Raw genomic sequence first — 15,881 nt, 5'->3', positions numbered from 1 at the left:
TATTTCTGACAACAGAGAAGGTGGTCAAGTTGCAGGATCAGGTGCTCTGACTTCTGCGACTTTCAGTTGCCTAATTCGGTATGGTTCGGGGAAACCTAAAAACGAATTAAATTTTTCTGAAATTTCAGAAAAATTCATTTTTCGGTTAGAGCGCGTTAACTTTGACCAGTTAGCGCACACTATCGGGAGTTAGCGCGCACTAACACGAAAATCAGGGCACTCCAAAAAAAAAAACAAAAAACAAAAAAACCCCTCCAAACCACAGGAAAAACTAAATTTCCCGCGGGGGAGGGGGGCACAAAACGAAGCCTGAGATGATAAAAAAAAACAAACCAATGCACATCTCTAGTAGTTTCTGCATTCCATCTTAGTCAATCAGTGGAGCTTCTTCTAATTTCCGAATTTGGATTCAACCGCGCCTCACATGAAGGAACATCTGGTGTTGGATGTACGGCACACACTGCTGAGGTATCTCAAGGTTATTAATGGTTTCCAGATGTCAGATAACCTCTTTGTACTTTCAAGTGGTCTGAAGAAGGGATGTAAAACGTCCAAGGCTACAATTGCGCATTGGCTGAAGGAAGCTATTGGCTCAGCTTACATTTGTAAGGGTCAACCGGTGCCAGAGGGGCTGAGTGCTCACTCATTTTGTTCACCGACAACCTCCTGGGCCATGACAACAAGTGTCTCCACAGGGGATTTGTCAGGCAGCTACTTGGAAGTTGTTGCACACTTTCGGTTGGATGTCTGGGCTCCAGATTCCATGGGCTTTGGTGAGGGTTTTCTGCGAGTGAGATTATCAAGGTCCCACCCTGATTAGGGGAGCTTGGATATATCCCAGGAATCTGGACTGATTTGGGGTATGAACAAGAAAGGAAAATTGGTTCTTACCTGCTAATTTTTGTTCCTGGAATACCACAGATCAGTCAAGAGCCCCACCCAATTGGGAAGTCTGCTCGTGTTGGCAGTATGTAAATGATGCAGAGTTGTTGGGAAAAGGATTTTCCAATTTTGAGGCTTCACCTCCCTCCTGCTCATTGAGGGGGTTTTGAGATCTTTGGTTATTATTATCTTGTCTTGGATATAGGACGATACTGCAGATGGCACACTAGGTAATATGGCAGTGTCATTGAAACTTTTTTCTTTGTCTCCCTCTGCTGGCAGGGAGGCAAAACTCAGGAGTCTGGACTGATCTGTGGTATTCCAGGAATAAAAATTAGCAGGTAAGAACCAATTTCCTATTTTCCCCTTTTGGAAGTCTTAGTGACATTTTTTATGCCAGGTGTGTGTCTCAGGTTAGCTGAAAAGCCAACGTGTACAAGTGTGTAGCTATATTAAGGAGTCCCCTTCTTGCATTCATTAATCTCTAGAGTGATGCACTTTTGGCTTTCTTTGGATCAGACCATTTCTCCCGCAAATTCATCACTCTAATGTCATGACTTTGTGGCAGCATATGTGGGATCAGTAGGGGTTTGGAAAAATCCATTTTATTTATTCCTATTTGATTATGTTCATTTCCATAAGCAATAGTCTAAGTAAATCCAATGTTCCCCCCCCCCCCCCCCCCCCAAGCAAAACAAAAAAAAATCAGAACCTACTACACACCATTATTAGCTGGGCAGATATGGGAAAGCTACAAGGAAGGGATCTACTCCTTGGGATCTGCCAGGTTCTTATGGCCTGGATTGGCCACTGTTGGAAACAGGATGCTGGGCTCGATGGACCTTTGGTCTGACCCAGCATGGCAATTTCTTATGTTCTTAGTCCTAAGACAACTGCCAGAAGGAAACTCAGCGAAACTGGAACCTCGTGTTGGGCGCCAGTTGTGCTCTGTTCTCTTCAGGTGTTTTCAGGACCTTCACAAAGGTATTATTGTAAGAATTAGATGCCTGTTTTAGCCCAGAGCGCTGATTTATAAAGTTCTGCATCAGAGTAGTTGCAAAAGAATGATGTTTAAGAGATTGAGTGAATGATTATCCATGTGCATATTATGTGGCCACTTGCATGGGCTAACCCTCAATGATTTATAGTAATTTGTTTTAGGTCACCTTTCACATAAATACAATGGTGGAACAGGGGAACTTTTCCATTGTCATTTCCAGAAAGTGCATTGGGGGAGGGGGAATGGTTAAGATATTTTTTAAAAATAAATTACAGTAAGAGATACAAACCATTTTATAAACTCTGTAATGCAGAGGTGACTGCTTCTTTGTGGAATATAATAACATTTTGGGGCCAGTGCAGTATCACGCAAGTAAAATCGTGCATCCAAACTGGGGGGCCTGTTTTTTTCAACCCACACACATCCACATCTCCTGGGCGCCCGATGCAATAATCAAATGAGCTGCCGCGCTGAAAAGGACACACTAGGGATAAATTGTGCGTCCCAGCATCTCCTTGGCACGGGGCACCCAGGAGATGTGGCTGTGTGCGGGTTACGAAAATGGCCGCTCAATATGGTGCCCGTTATATCCCGCGGCAGCTGATTTACCAGCACAATAGACATGTCCTGGATTGTGTATATTGTGCGCCCAGAAATTGGGGTTTTTTTCCGTCAAGCCTTTTTATTTTTTCATGATGCTGCTTTTGGTCGTTCCTCCTACTTAGGTATTGTGACAATACTAGTAGGAGGAACCACAGAAAAGCAGTATTCTTTACGCCAGCTCCGAGGCAGGTGTTAAATCGCCCTTGTAAACACTGCGCGTTGGGCGCACGGAGATTTTTTTGCATCGGGGATAATAGTTAATAGCCTCATCTACGTGGCATTTACATGTGATGAGTGCTAGTAGCTTCATCTTTGTTTGGACGAGCATTTTGAACGTGCTGATCCCCTTATTGCATCGGGGGTTAGTCTAGCGCCTCCGGCTGCTTGTTTACCTGTGTGCTAGGCTGGCCGCACTTAATTGCATTGGCCCCTTTACGTGGCAGTTGTATTGAAAGTCACCTGAGAGGAACTTGCTGCTCTCCCCTCGGTCTCACGCTGGTTCTCCCTGCTTCTCATGCAGTTCTTGGGGCTGGGGGTGGGTTCTGGCTTTCTTCACTGCAGACTCATATCTTACTGGACTGCGGAGAGGACAACGTCTGCATCCCGGATCTGCGGCTGTCTGCTGAAAAGTGAGTGCAGCCCCCCCTGCCCTTTCTTCTTTATTACGTGCATGGACCAAGTCTGGTCATAAGGGTCCCGCAGAGGTGGAATGAGGCTCAGTGCGCGTGTCCGAGATCCGGGCGCTTCCATTTCCAGTTCACCGTTTTCTAGTTTGACTTTGTTCCCTGCTAAATGTGATCAAGCTGGCTTCTGTGTGCAGTTCCTAACGACTGTGGTTTAGCAAAGCTCATATGGTCTGTGTTTCTCCTGTACCCCACCCTGAACTTTGGAGAGAGTGAGAAAGAAACATTTTCAAATAGATAAATTTCCTATTGGCCATGAGCTGCTTCAGTTTCCCTATATCGTGCTGAGTCCTGCACAGTCTATACTCATTGAGCTAAAGTGACTTCTGAATGCTTCCTAATAGATCTTATTGGCTAATTATAAAAAATACATTTCTATGCTGTTCTTGTTTTTTGGGGTTTTTTTTGCTGCTGTTCTAATTGTGTGTATAATTTATTTACCCTTAGGATTAAGGATCCTCTTCTCATTGGAGATGACAATGTAATCCCAATCCTGTTTAACGCGACCAATGAGGGTGAAGGAGCCTATGAGGCGGAGCTCCACGTCCATCTCCCTCTGGAGGCTCACTTCATGCAGGCCCTCTGGGACATGGAGGTGGGTGCAGGAGTCGGGCACGGGTAGAAGGCTCACTTCATGCAGGCCCTCTGGGACATGGAGGTGGGTGCAGGAGTCGGGCACGGGTAGGAGGCTCACTTCATGCAGGCCCTCTGGGACATGGAGGTGGGTGCAGGAGTCGGGCACGGGTAGGAGGCTCACTTCATGCAGGCCCTCTGGGACATGGAGGTGAGGGCAGGAGTCGGGCACGGGTAGGAGGCTCACTTCATGCAGGCCCTCTGGGACATGGAGGTGGGTGCAGGAGTCGGGCACGGGTAGGAGGCTCACTTCATGCAGGCCCTCTGGGACATGGAGGTGGGTGCAGGAGTCGGGCACGGGTAGGAGGCTCACTTCATGCAGGCCCTCTGGGACATGGAGGTGGGTGCAGGAGTCGGGCACGGGTAGGAGGCTCACTTCATGCAGGCCCTCTGGGACATGGAGGTGGGTGCAGGAGTCGGGCACGGGTAGGAGGCTCACTTCATGCAGGCCCTCTGGGACATGGAGGTGGGGGCAGGAGGCTTGGTTCTTGCCCCATTACAAGTTTGGAGATGGTATTCTTGGTTTCCTGAACAACAGCGGGTCTATATGTCTGGCCATGCAATGGAGAAAAGCCAGGCTTGACTTGGACATTTGGAACACAGAAATAGAAGCGTGACTCTCCTCAACTAACTCTGTTTGTTACATAGTTCAGCCTTGTTTTATCATGTTGTCATCAGACTTTGTGACTTAGACCAGTCAAATGTTCATAGTGACCCACATTCTGTTTTTATTTAAGAAATTTCTATTTTCACAGACAGTTGGGGGTCACTTTAGGATCATTTGTATGTGATCTGTCTAGGATGTTTCTCCTGTCTTGTCTTATGTCATTTGTTGTCATATCTTATGACTGTCCCCTCAATTTGGGTTCTTAGGGTTCAATCTTGGCCAGTTGACCTCCTTTGGGGACTGTATGGGGCCATCTCGCCTTCGCTGGGAGATAGCAGGCACTTGCTTGAAGTCACTTTGCTGTTTTGGTCTGTATCTTAACTGTCCTTATACTTTAGGGCTTGAGAAGATCATTTGCCTTCCAAGGAAAGAGAATCTGACCCATGTGGTGGTTTGTGAGCTGGGGAACCCTATGAAGAGAGGCCAGAAGGTAAACACGGCCAGGGCAGTTCCCCTGAGGCTCGCATCCTGTTCTAATGCCAATCCTTTGAGAAGCATCCCAAGGCAGGAATGCTACTGGGCAGCCCTTTCTCCTAGCCACAGGCAGTATATATTACATTGAAATAAATAAACAGGTTTCACTGGTATTTCCCAGCAATCGATGCATTAGCCAGAGGGCTGACTGTTTGAAACAAGCATTGGATTCTGGGTGCATTTGTGGTACCTCTTGTTGAACTAATGATAGAAAGATGCAAAGGTAATGCAGCACTCGGGTCCCTTCTTCAGCCGGAAACCTCAAATGCTTTAGGCAGCTGGAGACGGGATTTTCAGAATGGTAAAATGTGCTGGAAGGTGGATGAGCCGTGTCGGATTTCTGCTGAGGTGTGACCTAATAACTTTATTTATCCGTCCAATAAATAAATAGACCGGCAGTGCTCCCCCCTCCTCTTCCTGTAGGCAGTGCTGACTGACCCTTACCTTTTCTCTCCTCCGTTTTTCTCAGATCCGGGCTGGCTTGCAGGTCAGCGTGAGTAACCTGGAGGAGGTGGAACGAGGAGTCACGTTCAAGCTACAGATAAAAAGGTAGGTGAGAAGGCTACACTCCCGTGGGAATGTGTGCACGTGTGATCCAGGGACCAATTAAAACCAAGGGCACTCAATGACCCTGTCATGGCGGGGGAAGGAAGCCATGGAGGGCAGGACTGAGGTTCCGTTGACTGAAATTGTATTTGGGGGCCGAAGCCTAAGGCCAGGCTGATTGACTGCCAAGGAAGGTGGTCTCCCTTCCCCCACCCCAGGAAACTCGGCTTTCTGGGACATGAATTGAGAGCAGGGGTGGTGGGGGAGTGCTTATGATAATCCGGCAGTGTGAGGAACCCGAGTCTTGATTGGCCATAGATATTGTGTTGACGTTTGAAGAAGGAGGTTGAAGGAATAGGGAAAGAGCTGAGAAGCCCAACAATGAAAGTGAAAAAACCTGATGACTGACTGAGTGGACAACCTAGAAACTCTCTGCTGGTGTTTTCCTTCCTGATTCTTTGAAAAACATTTTCCCTGAATGGCCCATGCCCCCATCCTGAAACTGACAGCATATGCCCACTTTTAGCAACTTTTCTCCCTCTTCTTGGGATGCTCTGGAAGCAAACCAGGCTTCCTCCCCATGGACATTTTTGACTCGGTGATTGGGTTGATTTTTTTTTTTTTTTAATCTCAATTCTCTTTTTGCAGCAGAAACAGTCAAAATCCCAACAGTGCCATTGAGCTGGTGGAGATACCAGTTGCTGCCATGGCAAAGGTTGAACTGCGAGGGTAAGAAATTGTCCGAGTGGCGTGGGTCTGTCTGCAGGGGAAAAACTCTTGCCCTCACCCTCCAGCAAAGTAATGCACTCTCGCCCTTCTCGAAATGCACACACACAGGCTTCACGCAAGCCGGCATAAGGCAGGCTTACTGATGCTCAGATCTCGGTGCCTGCTCGGCACACAAGGGAGTGAGGGAAGGAAATCCCGGAGCAGCGTCCAAGCAAGCCCTTGATCTCTGCACCGTATCTTATTTTAGGGCAGGGTTGGGGCCATTCTTGTGTCAGGCAGTATAGGGGAAATAGGACTCCCCTGGAGTCTCGACCGCAGGACCTCTGGAGAAAGGGGGGGTCTCATGGCTACGGGTCTTCGTTGGATTTGGCAGGAGCTCGGTGCCAGCGGTTATTATCCTGCCACTTGCTGACTGGGAGCTGAAGGAGGATTCCAAGAAGCCGGAGGAAAATGGAGAAAAGGTGATGCACATCTATGAGGTGAGGGTGGACTTTATGAATAAACATCCCCGTTCAGCTCACAGCTAGGTGCTGGCAGCTTCACATCCTGCTGTCATGACTCGTGTTGCAGGACACTCCGGCACTCAAAAGGTTTCCATGCACAGGAAAGGAGGGTCTAGAGTGAGGGGTCAGGGGATGAGGGTGAAAGAGGAAGAATCTTAGGAAATATTTCTTTACCTCGAGGTGTTGCATATATGGAAAGGCCTCCCACTGGAAACAGTGGAGACAAAAACAGGATCTGAATTCAAGAAAGCATGGGATAAACACAGGGGATCTCTAAAAGAATGACGGGATTTATAATGCTAAATTAATTGGGCGAATGGGCAGACTTGGACGGGCCATGTGGTCTTTTTCTGTTGAGGTTTGATAGTCGCGTGCCTCAGGGAACGGTCCTTGGGCTGGTGCTGCTCAATATCTTGCGAGTGATATTGTGGAAGTATTAGGAGGAAAAGTTTCCCTTTTTATGGATGATGCTAAGATCTGCAACAAAGGGAACACGCCTGACGGGGGTAAACAAAATGAAAAGTTATCCAAGAAAGTTTGAGGAGTGGTTGAGTGCTTGAAAGTTAAAATGAAATGCACTAAAAGTGCAGTCTCGTGCGTTTGGAGTGTGGAAACTTGAAGGAGCTGTGTGAGTTGGGGAGTTAAGAGGCCTCGGGATGATAGCATCTGATGATCCCCAGACAAGAAAACAGTGCGATAAGGCAAATGCTAGAGTCAGAGGGATCATGGCGAGGTATAACTAATAGAAAAAAGAAGGTGATAATGCCTCTGTATAAGTCCATTGATGAGACCTCAGAAGACTGTGTGTAGTCTTTAGGGGAACTGGAAGGGATTGATTAGGAGGGAATTGGTGGTGGTGGTGGTGGTGGGGATTGGTAGTCTTTACGGGAGCTGGAAAGAGTTGATTGGGAGGGGAAGGAAGGAAGATTGTGTTTAGTAGTGGCCTGGGATGGTTGGAGGACGAGGATGAAGGCTTGAGGAATGGCAATGCTGGTGATGATTTGGTTGTTGGTGATGAGGTTGGTTACTTTTTAAAAAAAAGTGTTGTCTTTAATGTCTTATGTCTATGATTTTTATTCTGCCAGTGGTTGAGTTATGTACAGCGCTTTGCGTAGTCAGAGATGAACATTAAATGAAGATGTAGGCCGTGACAGGAAGGGCCTTTTTCAAAACGATTTACATAGAAACTTGATGGCAGAAAGACCATGCAGCCTATCTACTCTGCCCATTCACTCCAACTAATTCAGCTTTAAACCCCCTCCCCCCCAGCCTCAGAGATCCCCTGTGCTTATTCCATGCTTTCTTTAATTCAGATACTATCCTGGTCTCCACAGCTTTTATGGGGAAGCAATTCCACACATCCACCACTCTCTCTGTAAAGAAATATTTCCTAAGATTACTCCTGAGTCTACATTCTCATCCCATGACCTCTCATTTTAGAGCCTCCTTTCTGTTGAAAGAGGCTCACTTCCTCTACATGGAGGTATTTAATTCTCTCTAACATATCTCTCCTATCTCACCTTTACATGGGTAAAGAGAGTGAGGACAGTTTGCAAGTTGCACTGTATAGAATTAAACTAGCAGCTGGGTCTGTCTGGCAGACTGTAAGTCCTGTAAAACAAAGTCCTAGCGGAGAGGCAGGTGATCGCTCAATCGGGTCTGTCAGTTAGGTTATGCAGGGGAAAGAGGACCTAGGAGGCTAGATGTTCAGGCAACGGCTTGTGGTGTGACATGTGAAGAGAGGTAGTAGTAGGGGTGAACAATACGGAGGGAGGATCTTGTAGGCTCCTCTGCTCAAGATGGGAAGCATTAAGAAGGAAGATGACAAAAATGGTACTAAAAAAGGAGCAATATCTTACAAGTTGTTATGCTCTATGGCTGGTAGCTAGGATATATTCTTGCAATGCAGATAGGAATAATTGGGCAGAATGTAATGGGCCGCCTGATATTTTTCTTCCATCATATCTGAGAAATATTTTGAATGACACTAGGACAGAAATTTGATCTGGGTTGACCTTCGTTTGTCATGCTGTGCCTTTGCGCTTGAGTGTGTGCAGTTCATGTGCTGTCCTGTATTTCTCCCTTGGGGATTGGTGGTGGTTGATAGCTGCATAATGCAGGCCCTGGGACTGTCACAGATGTGGATTTGATGCTAGAGTTTCCAGACCAGTTCCAGGATGACTATTTCCTGTACATTCTGCAAATTGAAGCTGATGCCGGGATCCAGTGCCTCAACAGTATGGAGCTGAACCCGCTAGGGGTAAGAGAGGTGGGGCATGGGAGTGGGGGTGGAGTTACAGGGGCAGAAGGGGTCACTTATGGGGTTCTCCCTCAGCTTGTGCTAGTGTCCTGCGAGGAGATGGGGTGTCTCAGCCTGGGCTGGAGCTGAGCACTGGAGACCATACTTATTTTATTTATTTAGTTAGTTTTATACCGTGATTCACATTCATAAATTACAATAAAATAAAACCTAATTAATTAATTTAATTTATTTATTTATTTATTTATTTAGAGTTTTTATATACCGACATTCTTGAAAAAAATATCAAATCATATCGGTTTCCATTGAAACAGAACAATCGCGGTTATGGCGTTACATTAAAACAAGTAATCAAATAACAAATATAGATAAGTATAAATAGAACAGCAAATAAAAATAACAAATATAAATAACAATATATAAAATTGTTTTTATATTATATATATATTATATATTATATATATATAATAACAATAACAAATATAAATAACAAGTATAAGTAGAACAGCAAACAGTGGTAATAGGTAGCAAGTCGACAAATATCATACATAAGATCAAAGACAGTTATTCTAATTTTAATGAGATAATACAATATAGGCACATACATAAAACATGAGGCATTTTGGGAAAGGGGGCTGCCTATTTCTATTTTCCTGCCTTCCTGAATCCACCCCGCCATTTCAGCTGGAGATCCAACGCACCACTGCACCCCCCACAAACAGAAGCAAACAAGAAGATCGCAACCGGGAGAAGCGAGAAGCAGACCTCCCGGAGTCTGAGCCGGGGGAGACGGAGGCCGGGAAGAGCCCCTTCCTCCGGGAGCCTGTTCGTCTGGTAAGTGTCAAACTAGGACCACTGCAGACCCCAGGGCAGCAACAAGAGGGGGGAAGGGAGAGAAAGAGACTATGTTTAGACCTTACAAACCCTGAAGGACCCGGGAACGCCTCCGTGCAAGGCATCAGGTTGCCACATGTTGCTTTAGCGCCAGCCGCCAGCAGAGGGGGCCGGCTGTGAAAAGGTGAGCCATGTTCCTGCCATGCGGAGCTGGACGGGCGAGGCACGGAGCAAGAGAGCGAACGGGCAAGAATAGAAGTAATGCAATCCATAGAAAGAAAGGTGGAGAAGGCAGGAAAGAGACTGGGGGAGGGGGGGAGAGAGAATGCAGGGTGGAATAGGGAGATTAAAAAGAAGGGGGGGGGAGAAGAAAAGGCAGGAGGACTGGAGGACCAGGAAAGGCATAATGAAAGATGGTAAGAAAATCAAACCAGAGAGGGAGCTGAGAAGAGGAAGAGAGTTGGATCGAGAAGGGATGGAGGGGAGGGGGTGGGGGTGTAACTGAATGGGGAAGGCAGGAGGCAGAAAATGTGAGCAGGGGAAAAAAAACAAAACAGGACAGTGGCGTTGTGCATTTTCTCTCCTTTCAGAACTGTAGCACTATGCTGTGCGCAGAGGTAATCTGCCACCTAGAAAGCCTGGAGAAGAGCCAGCGGGTAACTGTGAGGATCCAGTCCATCCTGTGGATGCAAAGCTTCCTGAAGGTAAGGGATCCTGGCAGGGTGCACCCCGGACGATGTGGCAAGGCAAGGCTGAGGTATGCCGGCAGAACTGCAAGACATTTTGATGGCTCCAGCTGTAGCGAGCGATATTGGCCCGCCCCTCTCTTCAGCACTGAAGTTCAGTGAACCAAAGAAAGGAACTGGGAGACCCATGAACTTGCAGGAAAGAGAGGAAAGCCGCCAGAGAGGTGAGATGATGGCCTGATGAATCCTTTTCTCCTCTCGCCCTCCAGAGGCCCTTGGAGCAGTTCATCATTGAGTCTGAAGTCTCCTACGTAGCGCACAGAATGCCGTACCGCATCGAGCCAGCGAGCTTGCCAAGTGGCGTGGCAATGGTAAGCACGTAAATTCAGCCCCACGCTGTTGGAATCATTTTCTGGTTTTCACCGTAGATTAGAACATAGATTCTCAAGCAGAATTCCATCTCGTTTCTCTTGATTTACCTCTTGGCAGTCCCCTCTTCTGCTTAAATATTCTCCCTATAGACCCGTTCACAAGAAAAGCGTTAAACGTGTATTTCAATAGAAAATGTGACCTTTAGCAGGCTTTGCTACTGTTATGTGACTTTTGGCAGACTTTACTGCAGTTTTTTAATTTTCGGCACTTTTTTTTTTTTGTGTGATTGCAGCTTTTGCTTCTCGCCCTGGTTTGTATGTTTTTTTTTTTTATTTTTGACTGCTGCTGGTTTCTTCTCTGCCAGCCTCATAGATTGTGAATTTTGCTATCTGTTTTCACCGGACCTAAGAAACATGTAGGAGGGAGGGGAGAAGTGTAACCAATTGTTCCCTCCAAGGACTGACTAGGTGTGTACGGTTTTTTTTTCATATGAGCAGCAAATATTTTTTAAACCAACAATTTTTGAGCACCAGTATTAGCATTGCATTTTTGTATTTAGCACAAAGCAAAATGTATGTGAGCGACCATGTAAAACCTGTGAGTGATGCTCCAAAATCTATAAGCAATTGCTCATGTGTTCAGCTTAGAGGGAACTATGTAAACCCCCCCCAAATTGTAAGGAAGTGAAGCAACTCCAGATCTAGAGTGAAGGTGTTCCAGAGAAAGTTCTACAAGATAGGTGGCAAAATAAATTCCAACAAATCTCCTGCAATGTTTAAGGGAAATGTTCATTATTTATTTATTTAATAGGGTTTATATACCGATAACCGTTTGCACATCGTATCGGTTTACAAGGAACATTGCGTTTATATAGAGTAGCGTAAGAGTTACATAGCACAATTGGTAACACATGGGGTTAACAGATGTATAAATAATTAAAAGCTAAGTACAAGTTTATAATATGGCGAACGTATAGAGTTAAATGAATGAGTAGAACTATGTACAAGTTGGTAGGTAGTGGAATAATTGGAGGGGTATTAGTCGAATGGCTGTAAAACGAGGCAAAAGTCACAAATACCAGTGATAAATAATCAAACTACCCTTTGATCAGGGGGATCAGCAAGCCAGTTCACGTGAGATTAAACAAACCGCCGCCGGACTGTTCAATCATTTACCCCAAAAAATACTTAACACATTTTTTTTTAGATTTTTGTTAAGTAAAATATAGTTCTCAACGTTCACAATGGGCATTGTGTTGAACATTGAGACCTTTCGCATTTATTTTACTTGCTAAGAAACATCTAAATAAATGTGTTAAGTACATTTGGGGTAAACAATTCAACAGTCCCGGTGGCGGTTTGTTTAATTGCACACGACCCGGCTTGCTGATCCCCCTGATCAAAGGCTAGCTTGATTTATTTATCACTGGTATTTGTGACTTTGCCTCGTTTTCCATTGCTTAGTTGGCTCCATTTGTGCACCCCTTTGGATTATAAGGAAAATGTTCTACACTTTTGTTCTGATTTTTCTTATATGCCAGAGTGCAAATGTACAGACCACTGGAAGAATGTGTCTTTTTAATGCTCTACATGTCTGAAGTCCTTATTATTGATTTGTCTTGTGAACCATGAGGGACAAATAGCATTTGGTTTTCATGCCCTCCCTGTTCCGACTGAACCTGTGCTGAATGCCTTCTACTCGTTCCTGTTTCTCAGGCAGCCACGCAGGTCCTGTGGGTCAGTCCAGGGGGAGAAGCGGAGATTCCTACCTGGTGGATAATTGTTGGAGTACTGGCTGGGCTTCTTCTCTTGGCCATCTTTATCTTTATCATGTGGAAGGTGAGATTCCGGGCCTTACAGAGGAGCAGGTCTGGTGTGGCCTCCGGCAGTTATTTATATGCACCACACGTCGCTAACGTGGTAAACTTGATTCTGAAGAGGTGTGGTGGATAGGCAGGGGTGGCACCACGTGAGCATGGCCCTTTGCAGATGCGGTGCTCAGTAGACGTGGCGGGTGATAGGTGAGGTGTTTCATGGGATAGCAGATGGTAACATTCGCACCAGGGTAAGCCCACGGAGGCACCATCTAACGTCAGTTCTCCTACTTGGCAGCTGGGGTTCTTCCAAAGGACTCGCCCCCCCACGGAGGATCAGGAGGATTTAACCAACGATGAGGATTAGGAGGCGATGTTTCCGTGCTGGATGAGCTCTCCGGGGATATTCAGTTTTGCCACCTCCGAGCAAGCCGAGTCCCCTGACACTGCCCTGAACTTTGGGGAGACACGTTTGCTACAGAAGGAAGAGCACCAGAAGATAACGCTTCTCTCTGTTTCCTTTTCCAAAGTCATTTTTATTCTGTGTGAGCACATATCAAAACAGCCATACAGGCCACAAACACTGCAACATTAGAAATCATCGCATAGCAACATTAACTGACTAATATCTGGTTATATATTGTACTAACACACATCGAACTTTCCATTTCTAAAAAGAAACACAACCATAACCTGACAAAGCAGTAACTCCCCCCCCCCCACACTTCCCAAACCATCCGTCCTCCTCCTTCAGGTAGTCCCCACTATCTTGGACTCTCCTTAGCTGTCTGTCCTTCCATGTTGTCCATCTTTTCTCCTTCTGCCTCTCCCATTCATGCTTTATGATCTCAGATTTCTTCCCGTTGATCGTCAAGCCCCATTTGCACCGCATTTATCATATGCTAAGGTTTTCCGGTGGCTTGCTGAACATGGGGGCAGTGGCTGATGATATCATCTCCTTTTTTTGGGGGGGGGGGGAGGGGCATAGGAGATATTGCACATGCTGTGAACGATTCTCCGTGTGTGTGAGGGGGGGGGGGGGGAAACAGTTTTAAATGTAGCGTCTCCCCGCCGTGATGCAGGAGTTAGGCCCCAGCCTGCGCAGAAAGCACGAGAGAGGACTTCATTCTTCACCCTGCACTTATTCACACATCAGGCCTCATTCAAAGGAACTCATCCTCTCTCTTTGCATAAAAGAGCTTCCTGAGGTGCATACATTTGGGCTGGATGAGGTCTTGCTTGCGGCTTTGGAACATCTTATTAGTAAAAGTGCTGTGGCTGTCCATTGCCTGGTGGTGTATTGTCTTCTTTATTTCAATTTATAGAGCAGCTAGGTCTAGCAGGAAGTGGGATTGGCTATACTGGTACACTTTCCCAGTAAGCAGTTCTGGTTCCCCTTCCTTGTATTGATAAGGACACAACAAAGGAATGACCATTAGCATGAGTTACATGTGTCCAGCAGAATCAGTGCTTTTATTTCATTGTGAAGAACAGGCCTGGAAATCCCATGCTTTGGGAGTATAAAAAAATTCAAAACAGAACTGGACATAAACGTTCCAGTGTCCCTAGAGTTATCTGTTAACTTCAGAAGAAACAGATATCCCATTGCTTTAAAGATCTGCCCTGTGCAATCAAACACCCTTTCGCCATGGATGATTCTGGATGCTGTTGTTTAGGTTGTGGGTGATGAGGGCTATGAATTGTACAGTAGGAGCTGGACACATGTGACAGTGGTGGAAAACAGACTGTCAGTTTGCCAGTTTCTGCGGGAATCATGCCTGGCCCTATACATCGGGCTATATCTGAGCCTGATAATAGAAAATGCTGTGACTGTGGTGGCAGGGCCTGAGAAGGCAGCACCCTCCACTTCCATCTTCCTATGCCTATGGATTCCATATGGCTATGTGTGTGAAACATATGTGGAGAGAAGCCAAAATCCTGAGGAGCAGCCCCAGTGAATGGGAATTGCCCCATCCGTGACCTATGGTCAGAGTGCTCTCAGCCTCTCCTTCCCTTTATCCTGTGTCTCAGGAAAGAAGAATCAGAATGTGCAGTCTTAAAGTCCAATAAAATTCAATGCATTGTCTCTTGGTCTCATGTTAGATTGTATCCATTGATTTGGTTACGTCACTTAAGTACTCAGAATTGATGGCAGTTTGACTTTGTCAGGAGTCATCATTTAATACACAGGATCACTTTGATCCAAAGATGAAGAGACTGAGAGCTACTAAGATGGCCAGGGACAGACTGATTCAGGCCTGGTTCTACCCCATTGCATGCTGTAGAGACATAATTCTGCTTTCCTAAGAAAAAAACAGGACTACGTGTCTATAGATGCAAAGGCATAAAACTCCGTTTGACATTCTGGAGCCATCTGCTTTCCTCAATATGCCTGCTGTGTGCACATAAGCAACTAAGACATCCTGGGGATTTTCCCTCTAGCAGTCCCACGTGTGTGTGTTAATTTCAAGCTTACTTGACCAGATTTAATGACATCCATACTAAAGCATTCTGAGATTTGCAGGGGTTTTTTTTGTTTTTGTTTTTAAATTGAGCAGACATGATTGCAACTCCCAAAGTATTTTGATAGTATCCTGATGCCTTGTTTAGCAGAAATAATAAAATAAAATAGTGATTATATTAAAGGGCAAAGAAGGGGGGGGGAGGAGAGACAGAAAGGCAGCCATTTTGGTTTGCAAGAGCCTCCAATTCCCATGATGCAGTGCTGGTGCAGAGGTCGATATTTAAGGCACTGTGCAAGAGCCTCCAACTCCTATGATGCAGTGCTGGTGCAGAGGGTAGCCAGCACTGTGCTGAAAGTCAGGCACAAAGCCGGGAAACGTTAATGGCTGGACAAGCCTGGAGTCTTGAAATTTACAGGGTCTGTCGTTGAGAAATAAAATAGTCTCAGATCAGAGTCCAATAAGATTCAGAAGATGATCAAAGCAAAGCAAGAAAAAAAAAAGCCCAGGAGAAAAAAAAACGGTGATCAGTATTGGATGACTCCCGTGCATAAATAGGATGACAAGCTGAGCCAGTCCTGGTTTTACCTCGTTGCGTACAGGGAGCTGTAGTGCTGCTTTTCTTATGGAAGTCAATGGGGAAATCGGCGGGACTGGCCGAACGTGTACCCCCTTGATGTGGAGCTATAGGCGCCCCCTATGTATAAACGACATTAAAAACCGCCTTTACGAAA

At 45.9% G+C, this 15,881-nt stretch overlaps 1 protein-coding gene across 1 annotated transcript in view; it reads left to right on the top strand.

Annotated features, from left to right (window-relative positions):
* Positions 1 to 13,973, top strand: part of ITGA2B (integrin subunit alpha 2b) — a 40,097-nt gene extending 26,124 nt beyond the window's left edge. Inside the window, exons 19-30 of the mRNA XM_029573688.1 lie at positions 3,047 to 3,114; positions 3,616 to 3,767; positions 4,807 to 4,898; positions 5,412 to 5,491; positions 6,137 to 6,217; positions 6,591 to 6,696; positions 8,828 to 8,980; positions 9,665 to 9,814; positions 10,405 to 10,518; positions 10,770 to 10,871; positions 12,588 to 12,710; positions 12,984 to 13,973. Of these exons, the coding sequence (XP_029429548.1) occupies positions 3,047 to 3,114; positions 3,616 to 3,767; positions 4,807 to 4,898; positions 5,412 to 5,491; positions 6,137 to 6,217; positions 6,591 to 6,696; positions 8,828 to 8,980; positions 9,665 to 9,814; positions 10,405 to 10,518; positions 10,770 to 10,871; positions 12,588 to 12,710; positions 12,984 to 13,052 (1,290 nt within the window). The 3' untranslated portion in view covers positions 13,053 to 13,973. The remainder of the gene's footprint in view (positions 1 to 3,046; positions 3,115 to 3,615; positions 3,768 to 4,806; positions 4,899 to 5,411; positions 5,492 to 6,136; positions 6,218 to 6,590; positions 6,697 to 8,827; positions 8,981 to 9,664; positions 9,815 to 10,404; positions 10,519 to 10,769; positions 10,872 to 12,587; positions 12,711 to 12,983) is intronic.
* Positions 13,974 to 15,881: the final 1,908 nt, after the last annotated feature.

The sequence above is a fragment of the Rhinatrema bivittatum genome, chromosome 12 (assembly GCF_901001135.1).
Source record: "Rhinatrema bivittatum chromosome 12, aRhiBiv1.1, whole genome shotgun sequence".
NCBI classification, from domain to species: Eukaryota; Metazoa; Chordata; class Amphibia; order Gymnophiona; family Rhinatrematidae; genus Rhinatrema; species Rhinatrema bivittatum.
The sequence above is the reverse complement of the archived record's forward strand: the minus strand, read 5'-3'. Positions and strand labels throughout refer to the sequence as shown.